The 20,838-nt window shown below is 39.0% G+C and overlaps 3 protein-coding genes across 6 annotated transcripts in view; 2 read left to right on the forward strand and 1 right to left on the reverse strand.

Moving 5' to 3' along the window:
* The window catches only part of ahrra (aryl-hydrocarbon receptor repressor a), a 20,618-nt gene extending 8,202 nt beyond the window's left edge, over positions 1-12,416 (forward strand). For both annotated transcript variants that reach the window (XM_065258987.2, XM_065258988.2), the window contains exons 4-9: positions 5,764-5,849; positions 7,776-7,865; positions 8,802-8,931; positions 9,018-9,151; positions 9,520-9,716; positions 10,256-12,416. In XM_065258987.2, the coding sequence (XP_065115059.1) occupies positions 5,764-5,849; positions 7,776-7,865; positions 8,802-8,931; positions 9,018-9,151; positions 9,520-9,716; positions 10,256-11,216 (1,598 nt within the window). In that variant the 3' untranslated portion in view covers positions 11,217-12,416. The remainder of the gene's footprint in view (positions 1-5,763; positions 5,850-7,775; positions 7,866-8,801; positions 8,932-9,017; positions 9,152-9,519; positions 9,717-10,255) is intronic.
* A 692-nt stretch (positions 12,417-13,108) lies between these two features.
* pigm (phosphatidylinositol glycan anchor biosynthesis, class M) lies at positions 13,109-17,699 on the reverse strand. Of its 3 annotated transcripts, none has more exons than XM_065258994.2 (6): positions 17,398-17,699; positions 14,954-15,480; positions 14,432-14,690; positions 13,824-13,925; positions 13,506-13,692; positions 13,109-13,360 (listed from the first exon to the last, which is right to left on the reverse strand). In XM_065258994.2, exons 1-5 carry the CDS (start codon positions 17,548-17,550, stop codon positions 13,528-13,530), a joined length of 1,206 nt encoding a protein of 401 aa, XP_065115066.1. In that variant the 5' UTR covers positions 17,551-17,699; the 3' UTR covers positions 13,109-13,360; positions 13,506-13,527. The 3 variants fall into 3 exon arrangements, with proteins under 3 accessions (XP_065115066.1, XP_065115065.1, XP_065115063.1); XM_065258993.2 differs by having other exon boundaries at positions 13,109-13,394; XM_065258991.2 differs by having other exon boundaries at positions 13,109-13,692.
* A 337-nt stretch (positions 17,700-18,036) lies between these two features.
* rmdn1 (regulator of microtubule dynamics 1) lies at positions 18,037-20,824 on the forward strand. The gene is made up of 10 exons (XM_065258995.2): positions 18,037-18,353; positions 18,788-18,884; positions 18,965-19,052; positions 19,318-19,477; positions 19,562-19,651; positions 19,754-19,809; positions 20,100-20,187; positions 20,351-20,381; positions 20,451-20,584; positions 20,662-20,824. Exons 1-10 carry the CDS (start codon positions 18,249-18,251, stop codon positions 20,704-20,706), a joined length of 894 nt encoding a protein of 297 aa, XP_065115067.1. The 5' UTR covers positions 18,037-18,248; the 3' UTR covers positions 20,707-20,824.
* Positions 20,825-20,838: the final 14 nt, after the last annotated feature.

Below are 20,838 nucleotides of genomic sequence, written 5' to 3' on the forward strand. Positions count from 1 at the left end.
TTGAATAATGAAAAAAAGCTGTCAAGAAGAGCTAAGAATAGATTTAAACTCCTTTATTGCTGTTTGTAAAGCATCTCAGGGTTAGACACACACAATCACGCATGCTCGCACACACACAAACATATGTATTTGTGTTTACATGCTAAATCCTCCATATGTATTGCAGATTTGTAGTCATGTTGGAAATTTTCTGAATGAAACTGTCTGCTATTCTGACATTAACATGCAGTGGCAACATTTCTCCCTAATCTGCCAAAGGTTGTAAATGAAACAGGTTTGAATTATAAATGGCCCATCTGTAAAGATGATTTATTGACTGAGACGTTAAGAGCGCTGCAGAACGGTACCGACTCAATTAAAGCTCCTGAAATAAAACAGTTGTGTGCAGCGATGGCATGTTGGCTGCGGCGGGTTTGCGTGACACGGTTTGTTTTGAGTGGAGGTCACGTGTTTGGCTGTAGCTCAGCATCACTTCAGAAATTCAACATATTACGGGGTTAAGATTTCTCCTCTCACTGTCCTTGACTGAAAATACCATGAACGAATTTAAGCATTTGATGGTTTCGTGGGTAAAAACAGACTTAGTTTTCACTGAAGGGACAGATGATTTGATTAATTGTGGTAAATGAGTAACCATGTGTCTGTGATGAGAGGACTGATGCTTCTTAACATCTGGGTTTCATCACAGACTGTAAAGTATCAAGTGTATCTCCATGGACTCCAGAGAAACCAGTGCACATGCTAACCTTAACTAACTAAACCTAACAAACTCTTAACTCAAACCACTGAATGGGCACAGCTGCGTGTGGCACAAATCTTGCATTGGGAATAAATTTGTTAAGCATAAACTTCAACTATAACCCTAACTAATTCTACAGTTAACCTTGCTAATTATAACCTTAACTAACCCTTAATAAGCACACCAGTGTAAAGATGTAGAAATATGTTGAGCTTTGTGCTATTGGCAGCTCTACACATAAGATCCTAAGTAAGTTTGAGAGAAACCTCCAGAGGTTTGATTTTGTGAAACGAGATCTCCCTTGCTGTAGAAACTCTTCCAGTTTTCCATTGCATGCACGGCACGGGCGGATAATCACAGACTTGTGTGCAGTTCAGTTGCTCACCTGATGAATTTCATGTTGAACTCAAGAGAAAAGTTCATTCTGCACATTTTCAGAATTTTTGGTGTCATGTGCTATTAACTGTGTTGACATGTGAAACTCTGATATTAAATGGGTTTCTGCCCAAGTTTTCATTAAATTAATGAGATTTTGTTGTTCTCAAATCCGTCAGTTTCTAACAAACGTTTGGGACGCTGACATGGCTGCGCTGACCGAGTCTTTAGGCTCAACCCAATATAAACATCTGACTCTCCAGCTGTGCCGGGTGGGGTGGAGGGGTTTGAGATCCACCCACCTGCACGCAATGCTCGGGAATCTGTCCAGGATTGGGATTTACCCTGCCTGCTCTGGGAATCCTGGACAACATCTCTTCTCTTCTCAGAGAGAGAGAGAGACAGAGAGAGATTGAAGTGTTCACCACATAATGTCCTGAATAAAGTCCTATGATGTCTGATTTTGGAGGCTGCAGAGTTTGGACATCATCAGAGAAGCATTTTAAATAAAGTTTTGAAGGACCAGCAGGAATTATCTCAGTCACTTTTGAATTGGGGAAGGAATGTTTAAGAATAAATTGTGTGGAGATTTTATTTAAAAATAAAAACTTTTTTAAACGTGCAGACAGCACTAAGTTATTCATGAACAGATCTGAAGATGAGTAAAATCTTTGGAGGAAAACTCTATACAGTCTCAGATAAAAACAAAAGTTGTCAATAAGGTGGGATACCTTTTCAAAAACACACTATTGTACCTAAATGGTAAATGTTAGGACCTTTTTAAAAGGTACTGCCCAGTGACATTTTTGTACTTTGATGTATTGTTTAAATGTGATGATGCAGTTTCCTTCCTTACCTTACTTTTTTCTGAGAGTGTTCTGGTACATTAAATGACATTTCTTTAAAGATTTCAGATGTATAGTAATCATTTGCTTTTTCTTCTGTGTTTTAAATGTATCATCCTACTTTTATTCTGAAGTCACCAAACACACACACATGAACTTCAGCTTTCACACGAGACCAATGAAGAGGCACATCTGCATCAGGACCATATTCTCAATATTCATACTGATACTTGGAAATGTACCAGATCAGGCTTGTAATCAAATCTGCGTAACCATGTGCCTTTCTGACCTCCTACAGCCCACTCAATGCTGTTTATTTACACAGAAATCCTTAACAAATTCATACGGTGGCAGTGATAATTCATGAGGATAAGAAGTGAAAGAGGTTGTGTAGTGAAAACAAGAGCTTGTTGAGGACATTCATGTAAATCCTTTTACTACTCATTTATACATCACCTCTTTGGCATATTAAATTCCCTATCGCATATTTGTAAATACGGATCTTCCCAGAAATTACTTTACAATTATCTCCTTTGTCTCTGAATCTTCAGGTAACAAAAACAAGAAAATGAATGGGCTGCTGTGTTACACTAACAGCTATGAAAATCTGATTGGCTGCCGGTTTTCCACAGATCCGTTCTGTGTCACGGATCATCTTTTTGGAATCTGAATGCCGGCTTGTTTGCTTGGTTTCATCACGATACAGCGGCACAGACGAAAGGCTCTCAAAATGGCTTTTTGTTGTGGTGCCTGCTGCAGGACTTTGAAGACATTAAAGGCATTAAATGTCTGGTAACAAACACATGGATCTCCATAACTGAAGGATCTTCATCACTTGAAAGATCTTCATCACTGTATCTTAAGGCTGGGCCACACTAGAAGATTTTTACCCACACCAACAGATTCCCTTCACTAACAACCGGACTGTGTACGCGGAAAACTCGCGGAAAACTCACACAATCCCTTGCAGTCAAACGTGGCTTGAAATTAAACAAACATGGTGGATGACGGGCATAAAGAAATAGCAGTAATTTTATTCAGATTGCTTTGTACAGAAAATCACAGAGAAAACAGTTGTCGCTACTGTGCTATGACTGCGATTGTTACACTCGCTCTCTGATTGGGTATCATTTTGTGCCATGTGACAATGTACATCGTATGTGTACTCGATTGTCCTCCAGGTTCCCCCCACACAACAGGATTTCTCATAGTATCAACATGTTGAATATTTATGATTTGTGATCATGGTGGCCCTGCCGTAAAACACCACCACACATGCACGATTATCTTGTAGTGTGCGACAGCCTTTACTGAAATATCCAGTCGAAACAAAGGTTCAGAAGAAGTCTGTTGATTAAATTCTATTAAATATTTAACTATGAACAAACCAATAAAAAACAGGCCACATGGGGGTATGTATATTAATAGCATAATTTTAATAGCGATCCTGCAATCAGAAACACAAAACATATTGAATGTTTGCTACCTTGAGTCAGGTGTCAAGTGTTCTCATATTCAATCAAAGGAGGAAAACGAGATGATATTGTTGGGTTTTAATGTCATTAATTCACTGAACAAATCAAGTATGCCTGGTTAAACAATAATTAATCTAGTTGTCTGGAATATCTGTTAATTTACCAGGATCAAGTGATGTCATTGATCTGTGTCAGTATGGGTAATTAATGAAGCTGTTTTGCGGTATTTGGTGACTCTCATTCAACTGTGGATGTGTGATCCGCTGGACTCCATCCAAAACATATCTGTTTCACCACCTTGGACATTTTGACACATATGTTAGGGGTGTAAGTAATTTTACAAATATTAATGATGGTTGGACGATCATGATTTGGCAGATTTAGTCTTTATATCTAGTAAGGCCTAATTAAATATCTTCATTTGGTTTTCATGATATTTTACTATGTAAGGAAAGATACTGGATCCTGTACACAAGCAAAGCAAACTCTCTCTCTCTCTCTCTCTCTTACACATCTGGGTTAAATCATATCATTGACTTTCACAGTGTGTAGATAAATGTAAAGGAACGGTCGTACAGCAGCAGAGGTCATCATCTCTCATCTGTTGTGTTTATGCTGTTAGACTACATAAGCAAACGGTTAACAGAGTAAATAAAAGAAGTGAAATGTGCAGAATCTCTCCATCCGCTGCAGAAAGGCTCATCAGTAGATCTTTGATAGTGCAAGCTTTTTACTTTCAGTGTTAATCTGTCAGACAACGGTGTTAACAGGTGAAACAGACCGAGTTGATCGGTAAGAGTAAATATATGAGCGTGGCATCAGTCGTCCGGTTTACAGTCATATGTGCATTATTCACATGTAAAGCTTTAGTTTTATTTTTCCTCACATCGATTCATTTTTATGTTTACGTATTTCGAATATTTGTTTTTATTAGAGTTTAAAGGTCAACTATTAGTTTAGTTTAGATAGTAAGTATAAATGATCTAAAATTTGATCAATTCAAGCCTTCCGTCTTTAAATGAAACCTTAAATGTCTCATGAAATCTGAAAAATGATTCAGTGTTCAAATGTAGAAAGACAGGAACATATGTTACATTTGTCAGTTTTGAGTTAATCATGTTATAGTAAAGAGACATTTGAAATGTCATTTGTTCTCTGTTAGCGAGCAAAACAGCGTTTGGCAATTATATGTGTCCTAAAAGTAAGAATAAATGAATGTCTTTGATGTCATGTCACATTACCAGCAAAGAAAAGAGCGATGTTGCGGACATCTAATGAACTGTTAGTCTCCATAACATCAGGGCTTAACCTTCTGCGGCCGGCGAGCATTCATGACTTGCCAGCACTCATCAATATTTAACAGCTGTTGTTCTTCAGAAACTCTTTATAGGCTAATGTGGCTTCCTCAGTTTGCACGCAAGGCCTTGGACGCGAGCCAGACATCTGTCATAGACGCTGCAGATTGACAGAAGACTCCATCGCGTGACAACAGCACCTCGCTCAGCCAAAAGTGCCTCTCTCCCTCTCTCACTTTTATTCTCTGTCCATCACTCTCTCTCTCTCTTTTTCTCCCTCTCTCTCTCTCTCTCTCTCTCTCTGATCTGGATTTCCTGTGCTGGTTTGTTGGGCGACCGAGTGGTGAGGTTAAGCGTGCGTCAGATTCACAGTGAGCGGCACGTGACAGAGAAAATGATTCAAGTGAGATGAAGGATGAATCATTACAGACAGAAATCGTCACCGTGCAAAAACACTGAGCAAATGATTCAAGTTCAGAAAGAAATGTTTGGAGACTGTCAATGTGTTTTCAAACCTTTGCTGAATGGATCGTGACATGTGTAGGTGATGCTTTAATTCATAGACATAAGTTTCCGAATGAAATAATAGCTGTGTGTGTTTGTCATCTGATGTTTGTGTGTGATCAGTAAATGAAGAGCTGCTGTTATTAAATACGACTCATGAAACTGTAGGCAGATGTTATTGACATTATTCATGATCAAATCTGTACACATATAGCATTCATCTTTCATTGTCTCATTAAATGGAGCTGTTTTCAATAACAATGACTTTGTTGAAGACTCATTTAAAGCTTCACATTAATTATTTGAGTTTCACATGCAAATATTTGTCACACAACCCTTGAGGAGTTTTTTTCTAACACCATAATAACTACAGATGTACAATGACTAGATTCAAAGCAAGAAAAAAAATAAATAGATATTACTTTAGTTTAGGTAGTTACTGCAACCTTACTTGAAAACCATGAAAGATTGCTAAAGAATAAATGTATGTTCATTAGTTTGACTGTAGTTCTCTGTTTTCTGTCTTTCAGCTACAGCTGCTCAGGAAAACCTTCAGCAGAAAGAAAATAACACAACAACGGCCACATGCGCCCCTGAGAACCAACTACTGTTAGAGGTCTGTGTGTGTGTGTGTGTGTGTGTGTGTGTGTGTGTGTGTGTGTGTGTGTGTGTGTGTGTGTGTGTGTGTGTGTGTGTGTGTGTGTGTGTGTGTGTGTGTGTGTGTGTGTGTGTGTGTGTGTGTGTGTGTGTGTGTGTGTGTGTGTGTGTGTGTGTGTGTGTGTACCTGGTATTTATCACGTTGTGGGGACCAATTGTCCCCATAAAGATAGGAATACCAGTATTTTTGTGACCTTGTGAGGACATTTTGAGGTTCCCATGAAGAAACAAGCTTATAAATCAAACAGAATGATGTTTCTTGAAAATCTAAGGTACAATAAAGTTTTCTGTGATGGTTGAGGTTAGGGTTTGGGGAAGGGAATATAAAAAAAGGTTGTACAGTATAAAATGCATTACATCTATGGAATGTCCCCACAAAACCAGAATGTGTGTGTGTGTATGCATTAGTTTAGTTTAATCTTTCAAACATCTGTAATATGAACATTTGTTTCTGTTCACACTGCTGTAAACAGATTTATTTAGCATCAAAGCTCTCAACAGTAATCCTAAAGTTATTTATTGTTGTTCAATCCAGACAGAATTCATTCCAGCAGTGGCTGTAAAGCTGCTCTGTTTTTAAACTCTTTCAATAGACTCGCAGTGAGCGTGACATTGGGCTCTCATTGCGTGACTTGAGAAATCACAGACTTTAGCTTCCTGATCCCAGAGCAGAAGAATATTCCAGAGTCACTCTCTCCTGTTTCCGTGGAAATACTCTGAATGGGATTCTTTCGTGACTCCTTTGATGCACTTTGAAGTCTCTGTGACAATGTAAAAACGAGGAAAACTCATCAAGTCGAGAGAGAGAGAGAGAGAGAGAGAGAGAGAGAGAGAGAGAGAGAGAGAGAGAGAGAGAGAGAGAGAGAGAGAGAGAGAGAGAGAGAGAGAGAGAGAGAGAGAGAGAGAGAGAGAGAGAGAGAGAGAGAGAGAGAGATTGCTCCACACAGCTGTGAGAGATTTAAAGTCTTCTCTTCAATAGTAACAATTAAGTAATGTGAACAATGAGCTCAGAATGACAGGAGCTCCTTTAACTACTTTACATTTAAACAATATATTTTTATATTAAAACTTTATATTCCACTTATCTACTTAAAGGGGACAGAGAATGAAAAAACATTTTTACCTTGTCTTTGCTGAATAATGGTAGTCTACCCGCATTCACGAACATACAAAAAGTGCTAGACATGCTAAACATCTCAGTCTCATAGAAATTCCTCTTTTAGAAATGTCAGCCAGAAAACAGCCCAATCTGAAAAACTGATGCTTATGACATCACAGGCATCTCACTGCCCCTCCACTTTAAAATAATTGGCTACATTTTTTGAGTGGCAGCAAAGTCAGCCAATCAGTAATGAGATTGCAAGTTAAGCCAGTAGGGGGAGCCAAATAGGTGCAAAACCACTTGTTTAAAATCCCCCACCCTAATAGAGCTATCTGAGAGAGGTTTTTAGGAAGCTTCTAAGGCATTACAGACCCAAACAAAAAAATTTTTGTCTACATGTCACATCACAGAACAAGGATAAATACCCCGTTCAATCATTCTATGTCACCTTTAAGTTACAGTAAATATACTAGATACAGTCTTTGTGTGTGCATGTGTGTAGGTAATACACTTAATATAGTGAATGCTGTAGGACAATACATACTGTAGATATCATTTATAGATATCATGTACAGACCATGGGTATAAATGATGAAAGTAAAGCTTGTGACTTCTTTACCTCCAATGATTTCTTTTAAAAACATAAACTATTATTATATACTTCCCACAGCTATACTTAAAATGTAAATAATGTATTTTATAATTTTTTTTATAGAAGAAGCTTAAATCCTCGAATGCATGATAGCATCAGAGAGTAATATTCGTTTTGTTTTTGTGTCAAAGTCTTTAGCAGGTTTTGCATTGGTCGTGAGCAGTGATGGGATGGTCTTCTACGCATCCTCTACCATAGTCGATTACCTCGGTTTTCATCAGGTGAGATCATAGCGCTGCTGTTCCCATCTATGTGTTGATGTCCTATCTGCTCCCTTGAAGTCATGTCACTATTACAAATGTATTTCTGTAGCACTTTCTTTTTAACAATTTTGCAAAGCAGAAAATACATTGTAGAACAATCAGTAATGTTATTGTGATTAATGAGAAGTTTATCGAGAAAGTCATCTAAATACCATCACAATGTATTGCATTTTGTCTGCTATTATAGGCAGCCGCCATGTTATTTATACCCATAACAACTGAGGGAAATGCTTAATATTGTGAAGAGCTGTTGTATGAGCTGTTGAACTTGATCTATATTATTTATGTCCCTTTAAATGATTTTGTTCAAGTGGACTTAAATAAATTGTTCAAATGTTACAACTTACAAGCGATCATTTGTGATCCTTTGGATAAACGTTGACTTTAGTTTGGGAAAATAAGAGTTTTTAACAGACTCATCTCACTCACGCGCTCATTTTATCATCTGAGAAGTCTGACTGCTGATTTACAAGACAAATGTTTAAAAAGCTTTGCGTGCCTGTAATATGCAAATTTTGGGTTAGGGTTAAATATTTTAAAGAGAATCCCGTGGTTTCTCTGTACTTAAACCACAACTTTCCAGACATCCAGGAATCTAAAACCCATTTTAAAGTCTTAACTGTTAGATCATGGGTTCGATTCCTAGAGAATCCATAGACCAATAAATGTTAACATGGGACTCACTGTTCAATTCACTTTACTTTCATTTCTATTGAGTTTGTTAGAAACAAACAGTAGAGACATGAGAAAGACTGTATATAGAAATAATAATAAGGAAAATCATCAAATAAATTGAATAAACTGTACTGCAAAATTTTCATAAGATACATGAGTGATGCAAACAGAATCATCATTTTATTGAGTTCACAGCGTCTGATCTCTACTATTTCTCAGACAGATGTGATGCATCAGAACGTGTTTGATTACATCCACGTAGACGATAGACAGGAGTTCAGACGACAGCTCCATTGGGCCATGAACCCCTCACCACAAACGCCTGATCAGACTTCATCCCCCGGGACGGGTGCGACCGATGCTCTGTCAACTCATTTCAATGACATTTGTTGAATCTTTCACTCAAGTAAATTCATCTGTCGTGTCTGTTTTTAGGTGAGGATTTTGTGGTCAGCAGATTGTTTCTCTCTGAGGAGAGCGCTGCCATTTCTCCTGAGTTCTCCTGCTTCTTAAATCGTTGTTTTATCTTAAGGGTTCGCTGTTTACTGGACAGCACATCTGGATTTCTAGTAAGTGAATATGCTTTTCTAACGTTTTTGGTTCACCAAATGACTGGAAAATTGAATTTATACATTTGGATGTTGACATTTCAGGTTTTAATTTCATACTGAAGGCGATTTATCACCATTTTTTAATGAGACTTTACAGAGCAGACCTTAAAAGGAGTCTGTAGCTGAATCAGATCATTTGTTTCACGTGAACTGAGCTCAGGACAGACAAACAGATGATTTAGCGTTTACTGCTCCCAAAAGCGTTTTATTATATTTAGTTAGACATTTGCACTGGTCTAAAGCAGATAAATCAAATGTAATACCATGAAACATCTTGGTAGCGGCATCATCTCATGAAAGTGACCTGTAGATGTCTGTGCTTGTAGACGATGCAGTTTCAGGGACGACTGAAGTTTCTTTACGGTCAGAGGAGAAAGATGTCGTCAGGAGCCGGTCTGCCGCCTCAGTTAGCTCTGTTCTGCATCGCTGTTCCTCTGCTTCTGCCCTCCATCACGGAGATGAGGATGAAGAACACACCCATGATGAAGGGCAAACACAGGAACTTCACGTCATTAGATCACAAGTGAGATTTTTCTGCATGTCTGAATTGAAGATTGAAGGGCTGAGTGTCTGCAATGTTGTTCAATGTTTGTCTGTTCATTTAATTTCAATACATGCATATAGAAGCAGATTTTGTTCAACTGAAGCAGTAAACGTGGTTAGAAAACAACAAATCTACCGGCCTATGACTCCCTTAAATACTGCATTGCAGATAACTTGATTTGAGATCTGATCGGATGTTTATGCTGACATACAGTAGCATCTTATGATGAGTTCTACAGAGAACTGAGCTTTTCTAATGTTAAGAGTCTTTATCAAGGTGAATCAACTTGGTTCATGCAGGGTTTAGCCTCAGCCCCGTATCCAACACAACTAAACGAGCTCATCTGAGCCTTTAGGGTTAGGGAAGTATCATGGATCTAAACTCTGTAAGACCAGGGTTGGTTCGCCCAAAGCTACGTGTGCAAGTTTATATTCAACTTGGTCTTGTAAATATTCACAGCTCGCTTACAAAGGTTTATCAGTCACTAATGACACTCTTTATCTGTTTGTCCCCTGTAGTGACCTATGTGATAATCTTAGACGTCATTCAGTACTGAGCAATGGAACGGAGCCGATCGATCCAGTACGGCCACATGTGCCCTGGACGCCCCTTTCCAAAGACGACATCAAGTACAAGAGTGAAGGTCCCTACAGTCAGGAAGAGCCCTTGAACTTCTGCAAGTCAGCAATGAGCAACCAGAAATTTACAAACCTGGACAGCACGTGGCCCTCGAGGGGCTCCTCCGGCGGTGTCCGGACCGGTTACGGGTGCAACCTGCAGCCCGGAGCCCGGGCGAGCAAACACGGACACTGCGGAAAACCGTTTCGATCGTCTCCTGGATATTACAGTAACAGAGCCGATGCGTTCGTACCGAAGATGTACGGCAGCGTCTCACAGCACGGCGAGGCAGACGGCTACGGCGCGGATGCCGTCAAGAGCGAGAACTTCTGTTACGAAGGTCACGGGGAAGGCTACGACCCACACGCCATGGCTGAGCTGCCCATAAAGGTCGAACAGGACTCCGACTCGGAGAACGGCTGCGTTATCTATGGACGCTCGTGGGCAGATCGCGAGCGCTATGTGAACGGTTACGACGGCACGCAGTTGAAAGCGGAGAGCGGATACTCTGAGCAGTATTCACCTTGTCAAAAGTCCAAGGTCAGTCAAGGCCACGCGTACGGCAGCCACTTTCAGAACGCTTATGACGAAACGGCTCGACCTCTCAGGTGCGTCCTGAACAAAGAAGCACCAAATATGAACCCTCCGGATTCGCTCTGCAGCAGTATGGACACTTACGCGGACTATAAAGGATACGTGCAGCACCAGTACAAAACAGCCTACGAGTTTAAAGGGCTTCATTGCATTAAACAAGAGCCCATGGATTCTCCAACCTGGCATGACAGCGCTGTACACGTTCAGACAAACTGTGTGATGAACAATGGCCAGCAGAAGATCCATCCTTATGTCTTCATGCAGTGATGTGTCACTATCTAAAGAAGAATCAGGAGAGGCTTTTTTATTCTTAAAAACTCATTGAAATAGTTTGTGTACCACAAGAATGTCTTTGAAATGTTACCAAGTTCTCTGCGTTGTGGTTTCGTAGTTAAGATTTTGGCCAGGTCAGGTGGTTTAATCTTTGTAGGTGTTTCAGTGTTCATGGGACAATTACAACACATGAACCGATTAAAACAAGACCGATATGAATGAATTCTAAACGTGGTTTCACGTGGTTTAAGATTTCAAGCTCATCTAAAAGACAAAGATGAACATTTACGGTATGTCAAAGACATGAAGATGCGTTTGAAGAATTCAGATTTGCTGACAATCTGTGCTGGACCCATTTTAACAAAACTTTTAAGTTCAGCTTTATGTTTATTGTATTCAGTATTTAAGGGTGAAAAACTGAAGGATTTCCCAGGTGAAAAAGTAGTACACTTCCATAGTGTACTTAAATTGCTTTATTTTCACACACAAATTTGGTACTTTATACACTAAAAATTCATCTTTAGTACTTATTAAGATCATCTAAGTGTACTTCACTGAGACACCATAAATATGAACTCAAATGTGCTAAAAATGTATTTAACCCAGGAGAATTCAAAAACCCATTTCTTCTAATGAACAAATTTGACCCAATGGGTTCTCCAGGGTTAAAAAAATTATTTAGGTAGCACTTGTAGTAAATTTGAACCCTTTTTTGTATGAAAGTTGAGTTCAAGTTAAGTGTTAACTAAATACATTTTTTAATGCAGAGATAGTATGTTAAAAGTGCATTTTAGTTCATATTCACAGTGTCTCAAAAATAGCACAAATAAGTTCACTTAGATAATCTTAAGAAGTACTAAAGATGAAGTTTTAGTATATTAAGAACAAAATTAGTGTGTGAAAATAAAGCACTTTAAGTACACTATGGAAGTGTATTACTTTTTTACCTGGGTTATGATGAAAAGATGTTTTGGGTCAGAGTTTAATTGACTATAAATAAACGTTCTCCTTTCATCATAATAGAGCATTATAAGAGTAGAAACTGAGGACCACAATACCAGAGGAACAAAAGCTCCTGTAGCTTGATTGGCAGAGCTTTGTGTTAGCAACACAAGCAAAGGTCAAAGGTTAGATTACAGCAAAAAAATAAAAACAATATATATATATATATATATATATATATATATATATATATATATATATATATATATATATATATATATATATAGATTGGATTGTAATTGAATGCTTCGGATAAAACTGCATAAATGTTAATAACAGCGTGAAATAATGCTCTTAACATTGAAAACATTTCAGCATTGTGCCTTATTGGTTATTTAATAATGTGTGGCTCTGATGTTTGAGTTGGTAAAACACATTTACTGCATTTGCAATAACATTTCACTTATTCATTCAGCTATAAACTTGCACTAGTAGAGCAAACAAAAGAAACTGCCAAGACACGCTGTCCTTTTGACATGCACAAGAAGAAATCATCCCTCCCCTACCAGTTGTTTGCGAATGTATTTTTAGCAATGTTTTGTATTTATTGTTTAATTATGAATATTAAAGGCCTTGCACTATTTCAGGAAGGATTTTTAACATGACATTTTGCCACTGGCACTAAATAGCAGCAATGACTATTAACAGACGAATGTTATAACCAAAGCAAAAGCAGTAATCAAATGTGTGTCTTTGTTTTACAACATAATAAAAGTCTCGTTCATAACGGTCTTTGATTTATTCATAAAACCTTTTCTCTTTTTATGATTCTACTTAGTATCACAAAGCCTCATTTCTGCACGTATGAATGTCCTTCACCACCTCGGTGAACAAACACATAATCTGACCAACATTTGCAAATCCACACTGAAACGACACTGATGTGAATGTTTATCAATCATTTTATTTCAAGCACATTTCTATCTGAACACAGACTCGTCACAAAAGCCTCAAATCTTTCTTTAAGAGAGTTAAATTATTGAAGTAAAAAAGAAACTGTGGATAATCTTCAGTGAAAAGGTCATAGTTGTGAGTTAGTAGACCGATCGACTGTCCTCACGTGACCTCAGCTCAGATCATGAAACCGTTGGTGACATCTGCTGGTCGTCTGATGTCCTGCACATCTCACAAGCATCCTTAAAGTTATTATGAGATAACCACAGAAAGTGCCTTACAAAAAATGTAGAAAAACTTATTTACAACCCCACATGTACCCCACATGGTTATTTATTTGACATTATTTACAGCCATATTTCTCACGCAAAAAATAGTTTTTAATACTCCCGATTGTTTTCTGAATCTGTCAGTTGGTTTTCTTTTGGCCTGCTTCTACAGGTCTGTAATGGGAGATTATTTCAGACAATATCAGAGAGTTGATCAGCAGAAACATCAGACCAGCAATCCAGAGAAGAGCAAAACTATTCCAGGCCTCAAACTCCAGATAATACGCTGGAGTCAACCACACGGCCTAGACAGAGAGAAAAACATCACACTTTAAATCTAACACAGCTTTAACGCTTTCTCGGTTAAGAGTGAAAGAACGTCTACAACTCATGAATGAATTCATAAACCACAAACACTTAGTGTCAGTCAACTCACCTGCCCCACAAACCACAAGAGGATGAGCGCGAAGCCTCGTCTCACGCTCAAGGTCAAACGAGGCAAAACCAGCGGCAGCAAACACAGATACCACAGAAAATACTGCAGAGAGAAGACAATCTTAACTTATTCACAATAAGAAACTTTCACAAGTCAATCACATGACGTGCTATTATATTTTTAACGGGAAGACTCCTCTCTGTTTGTTTGTAAATACAGCCAAACTTCTGATGCCATCCAGCGCAAGATAAACATCAACAACTCATCTCTCAATGTTATAAGGTTGTGATCACTACACAAACATGTAATCACTCATATATGATAACAAATGTATATTTGGTGTGGTGTCTAAGGGAAGAGATCTGAGCCCAGAGCCCATTATCCATCATCTCTAGACTGGACAGGAACCAGCAGAGAGCGATGCTGAAAAACGGTCACGAGATAGAGAGGAAAGGAACGGATCTCTTCTCGCTCCGATTGGTTGGATTACATGATCACGCTTCTTCTCAAACTTCATTAAATAAGCTTTACTATAAATTATTGTTTGTTGTATTTTCTTTCCAAGCTTTGTCAGACATTAATAAAGCAATGACATGAACTATAGGTACCTGTGATGTGCACACTTTGTTAAAGCTGACGAAAACTGCGGTGTGAATGAAACAGCAGAAGGGAAGATCCGAGTAAAACATCAGCGAGGACACGAGCAGGAGAAGCAGCTGAGGAACGAAGCAGAGAAGCGCGAGACAGCCGCTCCAGCTACGCTCGGACGTCACATACAGCATGTAGAAATACGGAGAGAAGTTATGACGCGTGTCTCTACGGGTCACGTGGTACAGGTACGACTCGTACACGAAATCCCCTCCATAACTGTCAAAAAAGCACTGATCAGTGTAATCAATCGAAATGATCGTAACGCATCTATTACCCTTTCATTCAGTGGTTCTCAATCCTGCTCCTGGGAACTCACTGCTCGGCACATTTTGTATCTAACAAACCTGACTCCATCAACTAAACGAAGTGTTTCAGGTTAATGAAATGTGCAGAGCAGTGGGTCCACAGGAACAGGATTGAGAACCACTGAATGAAAGGGTAATAGATGCAATACGATCAATTCGACAGGAATCACTTACATGTTGTAGAAAATGACATTCAAACTGAAGAACAAACATCCCGAAACAGCAGCAAACAGAAGCAAATCTCTGTTAAAACAAAGTCTGAGAGAGTTCTGAATGAATCCTCCCTTATCCCGGGACACTTGGACTTTGGACAGAGACAGGGCGATGGGCAGCACGTAAGTGACGGGGTAGATCTTCATGTGGACGGATAAACCAAACAGAAGAGCGGCGGACTTCAGTCTCTTACACTCCAGACACAAGAGCGTAGACAGAACCAGAACCGCCAGTAGAGACTCGGCGTTTCCACGCGTGGACACACCGATCGGCAGCGGGTTGAAGAGCCACAGGGCACAGTAAACAAGCGCCGAGCATCGGGACGCACCACGAAGAGCCGACAGTCGGAAAATGAGAAGTCCAGAGAGAAGATCGCAGCCCACAAAAAGAAGCTTCCCAAAGTGAGAGGTCACAAGGATGTTGGGGGTCAGGATGAAGGCCAGCAGGGGTGTGTATCGAAACGTGGACCTGCGGTATGGACTCTCACCCTGAAAATATCAAAAAGTATTTTAATGAAGCACATTTTCAGAATAATGGACCTACATTCATCAAATACAAAATGTGACGACTTGGGTTTTATGGTAGTTGGAAATCCAACTTATTGGTGAATCATTTACATTCAGAGAAAAACAATATTTAACCCATTAGGTCTGTTTCCTTCTTTCGAACATGTCATAATGTAGGGTAACCAGATATTTCAAATAAAAACTGGGGACATGTCCTACTTCAATAGTTAAAATATCATCAAAATCTCATTTGTTACTATCTAGGAATTAAAAAACGAGGACAAAACCTTTATTTAATGTTTTTTTTCTTATTATTATTGTTGGGTTTCTAATTCAATTAATTTATGCAAATAAATGTTTTTTGTTTTCCTCAGATATGACATTAATTGTTACTAAAGTTACTTCTAAATTACTCCTTCAGCTGATTTCATAGCATTGTAAATGTGGAATAGAAGGAATAATACAAAATAAAATGCTCACTACCACATTGTGATCCGTTCACTTTATTGGTTTTTTACTTTAATTTAACATTAGTAGTTAGTACCTTGAACCCTATAACTTAGACTCTTTCCAGATATTTTGATAACTTGATTGATGATAATTTGATGACGCTTTCTCGGTGTCTCGTAGTAAATTCTTGATTGCGTGTCACTGCTTTAGCGATCAAGTAATCAGTGTAGCACGCGGCTCCCTCTGCTGGTGAAAATAATCATCACATAATGGGTTCGGTCTGGAGATATTTAGTTACTCAGAGGTACTCGGCGGACTTTTTCAGTGTACAGGTTCTTCTCAAAAAATTAGCATATTGTGATAAAGTTCATTATTTTCCATAATGTAATGATAAGAATTAAACTTTTATATATTTTAGATTCATTGCACACCAACTGAAATATTTCAGGTCTTTTATTGTTTTAATACTGATGATTTTGGCATACAGCTCATGAAAACCCAAAATTCCGGTCTCAAAAAATTAGCATATCATAAAAAGGTTCTCTAAACGAGCTATTAACCTAATCATCTGAATCAACTAATTAACTCTAAACACCTGCAAAAGATTCCTTAGGCTTTTAAAACTTCCCAGCTTGGTTCATTACTCAAAACCAATCATGGGTAAGACTACTGACCTGACTGCTGTCCAGAAGGCCATCATTGGCACCCTCAAGCAAGAGGGTAAGACACAGAAAGAAATTTCTGCACGAATAGGCTGTTCCCAGAGTGCTGTATCAAGGCACCTCAGTGGGAAGTCTGTGGGAAGGAAAAAATGTGGCAAAAAACGCTGCACAACGAGAAGGGGTGACCGGACCCTGAGGAAGATTGTGGAGAAGGACCGATTCCAGACCTTGGGGGACCTGCGGAAGCAGTGGACTGAGTCTGAAGTAGAAACATCGAGAGCCACCGTGCAGAGGCGTGTGGAGGAAATGGGCTACAGGTTCCGCATTCCCCAGGTCAAGCCACTTTTGAACCAGAAACACCGGCAGAAGCGCCTGACCTGGGCTACAGAGAAGCAGCACTGGACTATTGCTCAGTGGTCCAAAGTACTTTTTTCGGATGAAAGCAAATTTTGCATGTCATTCGGAAATCAAGGTGCCAGAGTCTGGAGGAAGACTGGCAAGACGAAATGCCTAAATGCCTGAAGTCCAGTGCTTCTGCCGTATCACAATATGCTACTTTTTTTAGAAGAACCTGTATTTGCTGGTTGTTTAGGACGTGCTGTAAAACCGGTACATTTTCACGTAATAATGATTAGCTTCACGTATTAAGCTAAATGAATAAATGTAAATGTAAGTGGTTCTTTGGTTTGCATGTTGCTGGACAGATTCTGATTATAAAGTACCCAAAGTATGACTATGAAAAGATTTGTATTAAATGTTGTTGGTGAGGTCCCTCTCTCTCTCTCACCTGTGTGATAAATCTCGAGGCGTCAGTGAACACGTGATAATCCACATCCGTGTATTTCACCTGCAGATTCTGGTCCTGATAAACACTGAAACACAACAACGCTAACCGGATCAGAACCGCAGCGCTGAACATCACAAACACCTGAACGTCCATCACAACAACAGTTAAACATTAAAACACAATGCACTGTTAAACAGAAAACACACACGAAAGCCTTCAAATTAAGGATTTAAGCTTTGACAACTTTTCCGCCATTTCCCACTACCACCACGTGACTCCGTGTCACATGAGTACGTCATCACATTTGACCAATCAGAGAGGAGGTTTGAGCCATGAGAACGATGTCCCTTCTAGTAGTTTATAATTCTTTGAATTCTTTGATCACACTTTTATCTTGACTCAGAGTCCTCCTACTAAAGTCCCGCTGACGCGAACAGTGAATTATTTCCAGGCAGCTCGTCCTTCTTGAATGCGGAAAGGCCGATTCCTTTAAAATCACACGTAATAACATATTTTCTCACCAACAATTAAACCTGACATCAACTGTTGTATTACAACTTTTATTTCTTAAGCTCAAATTCCACTAACCCCCAACATTTTTTTGAGGTCGTTTTAGTTTCTGTATCACGTGACGATACCGGAAACGTACAGAATAATCGACGAGGGCGAAGCTCAAGTCAAACAGAACTCCTTCAGTGCTCATTCATGACTGCAGTGACTCAACTCTCTAAACATGTTACTGACGACATGAACATTTATTTATAAAAAAACATCGGCTGGAGGAGCTTCAGAAGAACCACAACCACAGATTTATTTAAAGACCCACACAGATTCACACAGACAGAAATCTGATGGCGTCCGTCAGTTCATTTGGAGCTTTCAGGCAGTTTTTATGCAGAACTGTAAAGATTAGGAGGATACACGAGCGGGTTTGGACTCGGCGGATCAGAATCTCAGTAAGTCTGTGAAAGGTCAACTAACCCATGAAGATTGTGCCGCGTTACCATCTGCGCTCATGTCATGTTTATTATTATTATTATTATTATTATGGGCACTGGTCAAATGTTTAGAAACACTGAAATGATTCTCATGCTTGTGTTGCCAACATATTAATATAATCATTAGAAAACTAAAATTGTATTCAAAAAGGTTTTTGAAATGAATGACTTGGACTGATTATTGAAAAAAACAAAACAATCAATAAAAGCTCAGAATAGATGTGTATTTCACTATACTGCTTAAAGTAACTTGTTGATAAAATGACAAGAGTAAACTTCTGCATGACACTTTTGGGTCATTCTGAAATGTGGAATAAAATGTAAATTTAAAGTGTAAGAATTATTAACCCTTTGAACGGTAGGATGAAGTGACTTTGTTTTGTGAATGTCAGGGTCGAGAAGCTTCATTCCTAATGGCTGTAACTCCTCTTTCATATCTGATGTATAAGAGAGTCACTCGTTTCCCAGCAGTCTCTGCGCTGGACAAAGGTTGTCATTTTCTTATCAGCATTCTTTTTTGGGGGGAGTGATTTCTAGATTAGTTAACCCTATCTGTTGACATCGTTTAGCTGAAGAGGTTTTGGAACAAGCCGACTATCTGTACAGCTGCGGAGATACACAAAAACTTCATCAGCTCCTGGTGCAGTATAAAGACAGGTAAACTAACCCCAGATAACACACACACAGTATATGTATACCAGTACCTAACCCTACCCGAGTACACTTGAGGTTATTGCGCATCTTTTTACATGTCTAGACTTTACTACTTTATATTTACTGTAAATCTGCTGTGGAACAAATATAAATATATAAGGCACTAGAGAAACTTGTATTGAATAAACTGCTCTAGTCTCAGTAGAAGATAAACATCACACAGATAAACAGTTAAGCGATAATTGAAGTTTTCTTTTTTAATCTCCAGTAACGACGCAGAGTTTCTGTGGCGGCTGGCACGAGCGTCGCGTGATCTGTCGTTACTGTCCAGCATCAGCAGCGATGAGAAGAAGCGGCTCACATACGAGGCTTTTGAATTCGCAAAGAAAGCCCTCGAGAAAAACGAGTCTTCATTTGCGGCACACAAAGTAATAAAAACTTGAATAGATTGAATGCGATGATGGGTGACTGCACGTGGAGATGTTTTTCATCACTTTCATGCTGTCTTGCAGTGGTTCGCTGTTTGTCTCAGTGATGTGGGCGATTATGAAGGAACCAAAGTAAAAATAGGGAATTCCTACATCATCAAAGATCATCTGGAGGTAAAGGTTTATTTTACTAAATCTTGTTGGATACGTGGTGATCTCCCATCTTATTTTTTTGCATTCACCAAAACATGACCCCTTTAATGTTCACATTTACAGCGAGCACTTGAACTCAATCCTAAAGATGCAACGTCCATCCATATTCTCGGTTACTGGTGAGTTTCTGTACTGACATGAACATAAAAGCACATAACTGAATGTATTGCATACCTGTCAACCCTCTTGTTTGTCACGGGATTCTCCTGTATTTTGCCATTCTATCTGCCCTCATCCCGTTAAAAATACTGGAGAAATATGGAAATTAATTGAATCCTAAAAAAACCACTGGCCGTATTTGATTTGTTAGAGTTCAGGAATATTTTCAAATCCCAATGTTGACAGGTGTGCTGTATTGTATCTGGTTTCTCTTTGAAATGTCTGTAATAAGATTGTTTTTGTCTCGCAGGTGTTTTGCGTTTGCAGAGTTACCCTGGTACCAGCGTAAAGTTGCAGCTGTGATTTTTGCATCACCCCCCACTGCCACCTATGAAGAGGTCAGGAGACAAAATTAAACCAACAAACACAAAATCAGTTACACCAATGTCTGAACTGTTATGCTGTCTGATATCTACTTGACAATATTGTGTACATTTGTAATAACTCATATTAGAACATAAAATGTTTTTCTAAATGTTTCTCTGTCTGGTTCTCTCTCAGGCGCTGGAGTATTTTTTAAAAGCAGAGGAAGGTAAATCTCTCTCTTACTTTCATGATGCCTTTGACAGACTGAGGATTTAACCGTGCTGTCTCATTTCAGTCGACCCAAATTTCTACAGCAAAAACCTGCTGATGCTCGGAAAGACTTACATGATGTTAGGAGACCGTGATCGAGCTGCACTTTGGCTACAGAAAGCACACGACTATCCTGCGCTAACAGAAGAAGATAAAGAGGTTCCCAAACATATCCAGTCTACGATTATTATCTTGGGTTCTGCAGTCGTGTAATTTTCATCTTTGACCCAACACAGGTTCACAAGGAATCACTGAATCTTCTGAAGAAAATCAAAGGATGAGTTGCAGCTGCAGAAGTCCAGATGTTTGGTCTCCTCAAACATATACATTTAAAGACAATTCATTTGTTTGGTATACATATGCAGTTCATCATGTAAGGTGTTTAAAGTCTTTATATTTGAGAATAGAAAAAC

The sequence above is a fragment of the Paramisgurnus dabryanus genome, chromosome 22 (genome assembly GCF_030506205.2).
Source record: "Paramisgurnus dabryanus chromosome 22, PD_genome_1.1, whole genome shotgun sequence".
Taxonomy (NCBI): domain Eukaryota; kingdom Metazoa; phylum Chordata; class Actinopteri; order Cypriniformes; family Cobitidae; genus Paramisgurnus; species Paramisgurnus dabryanus.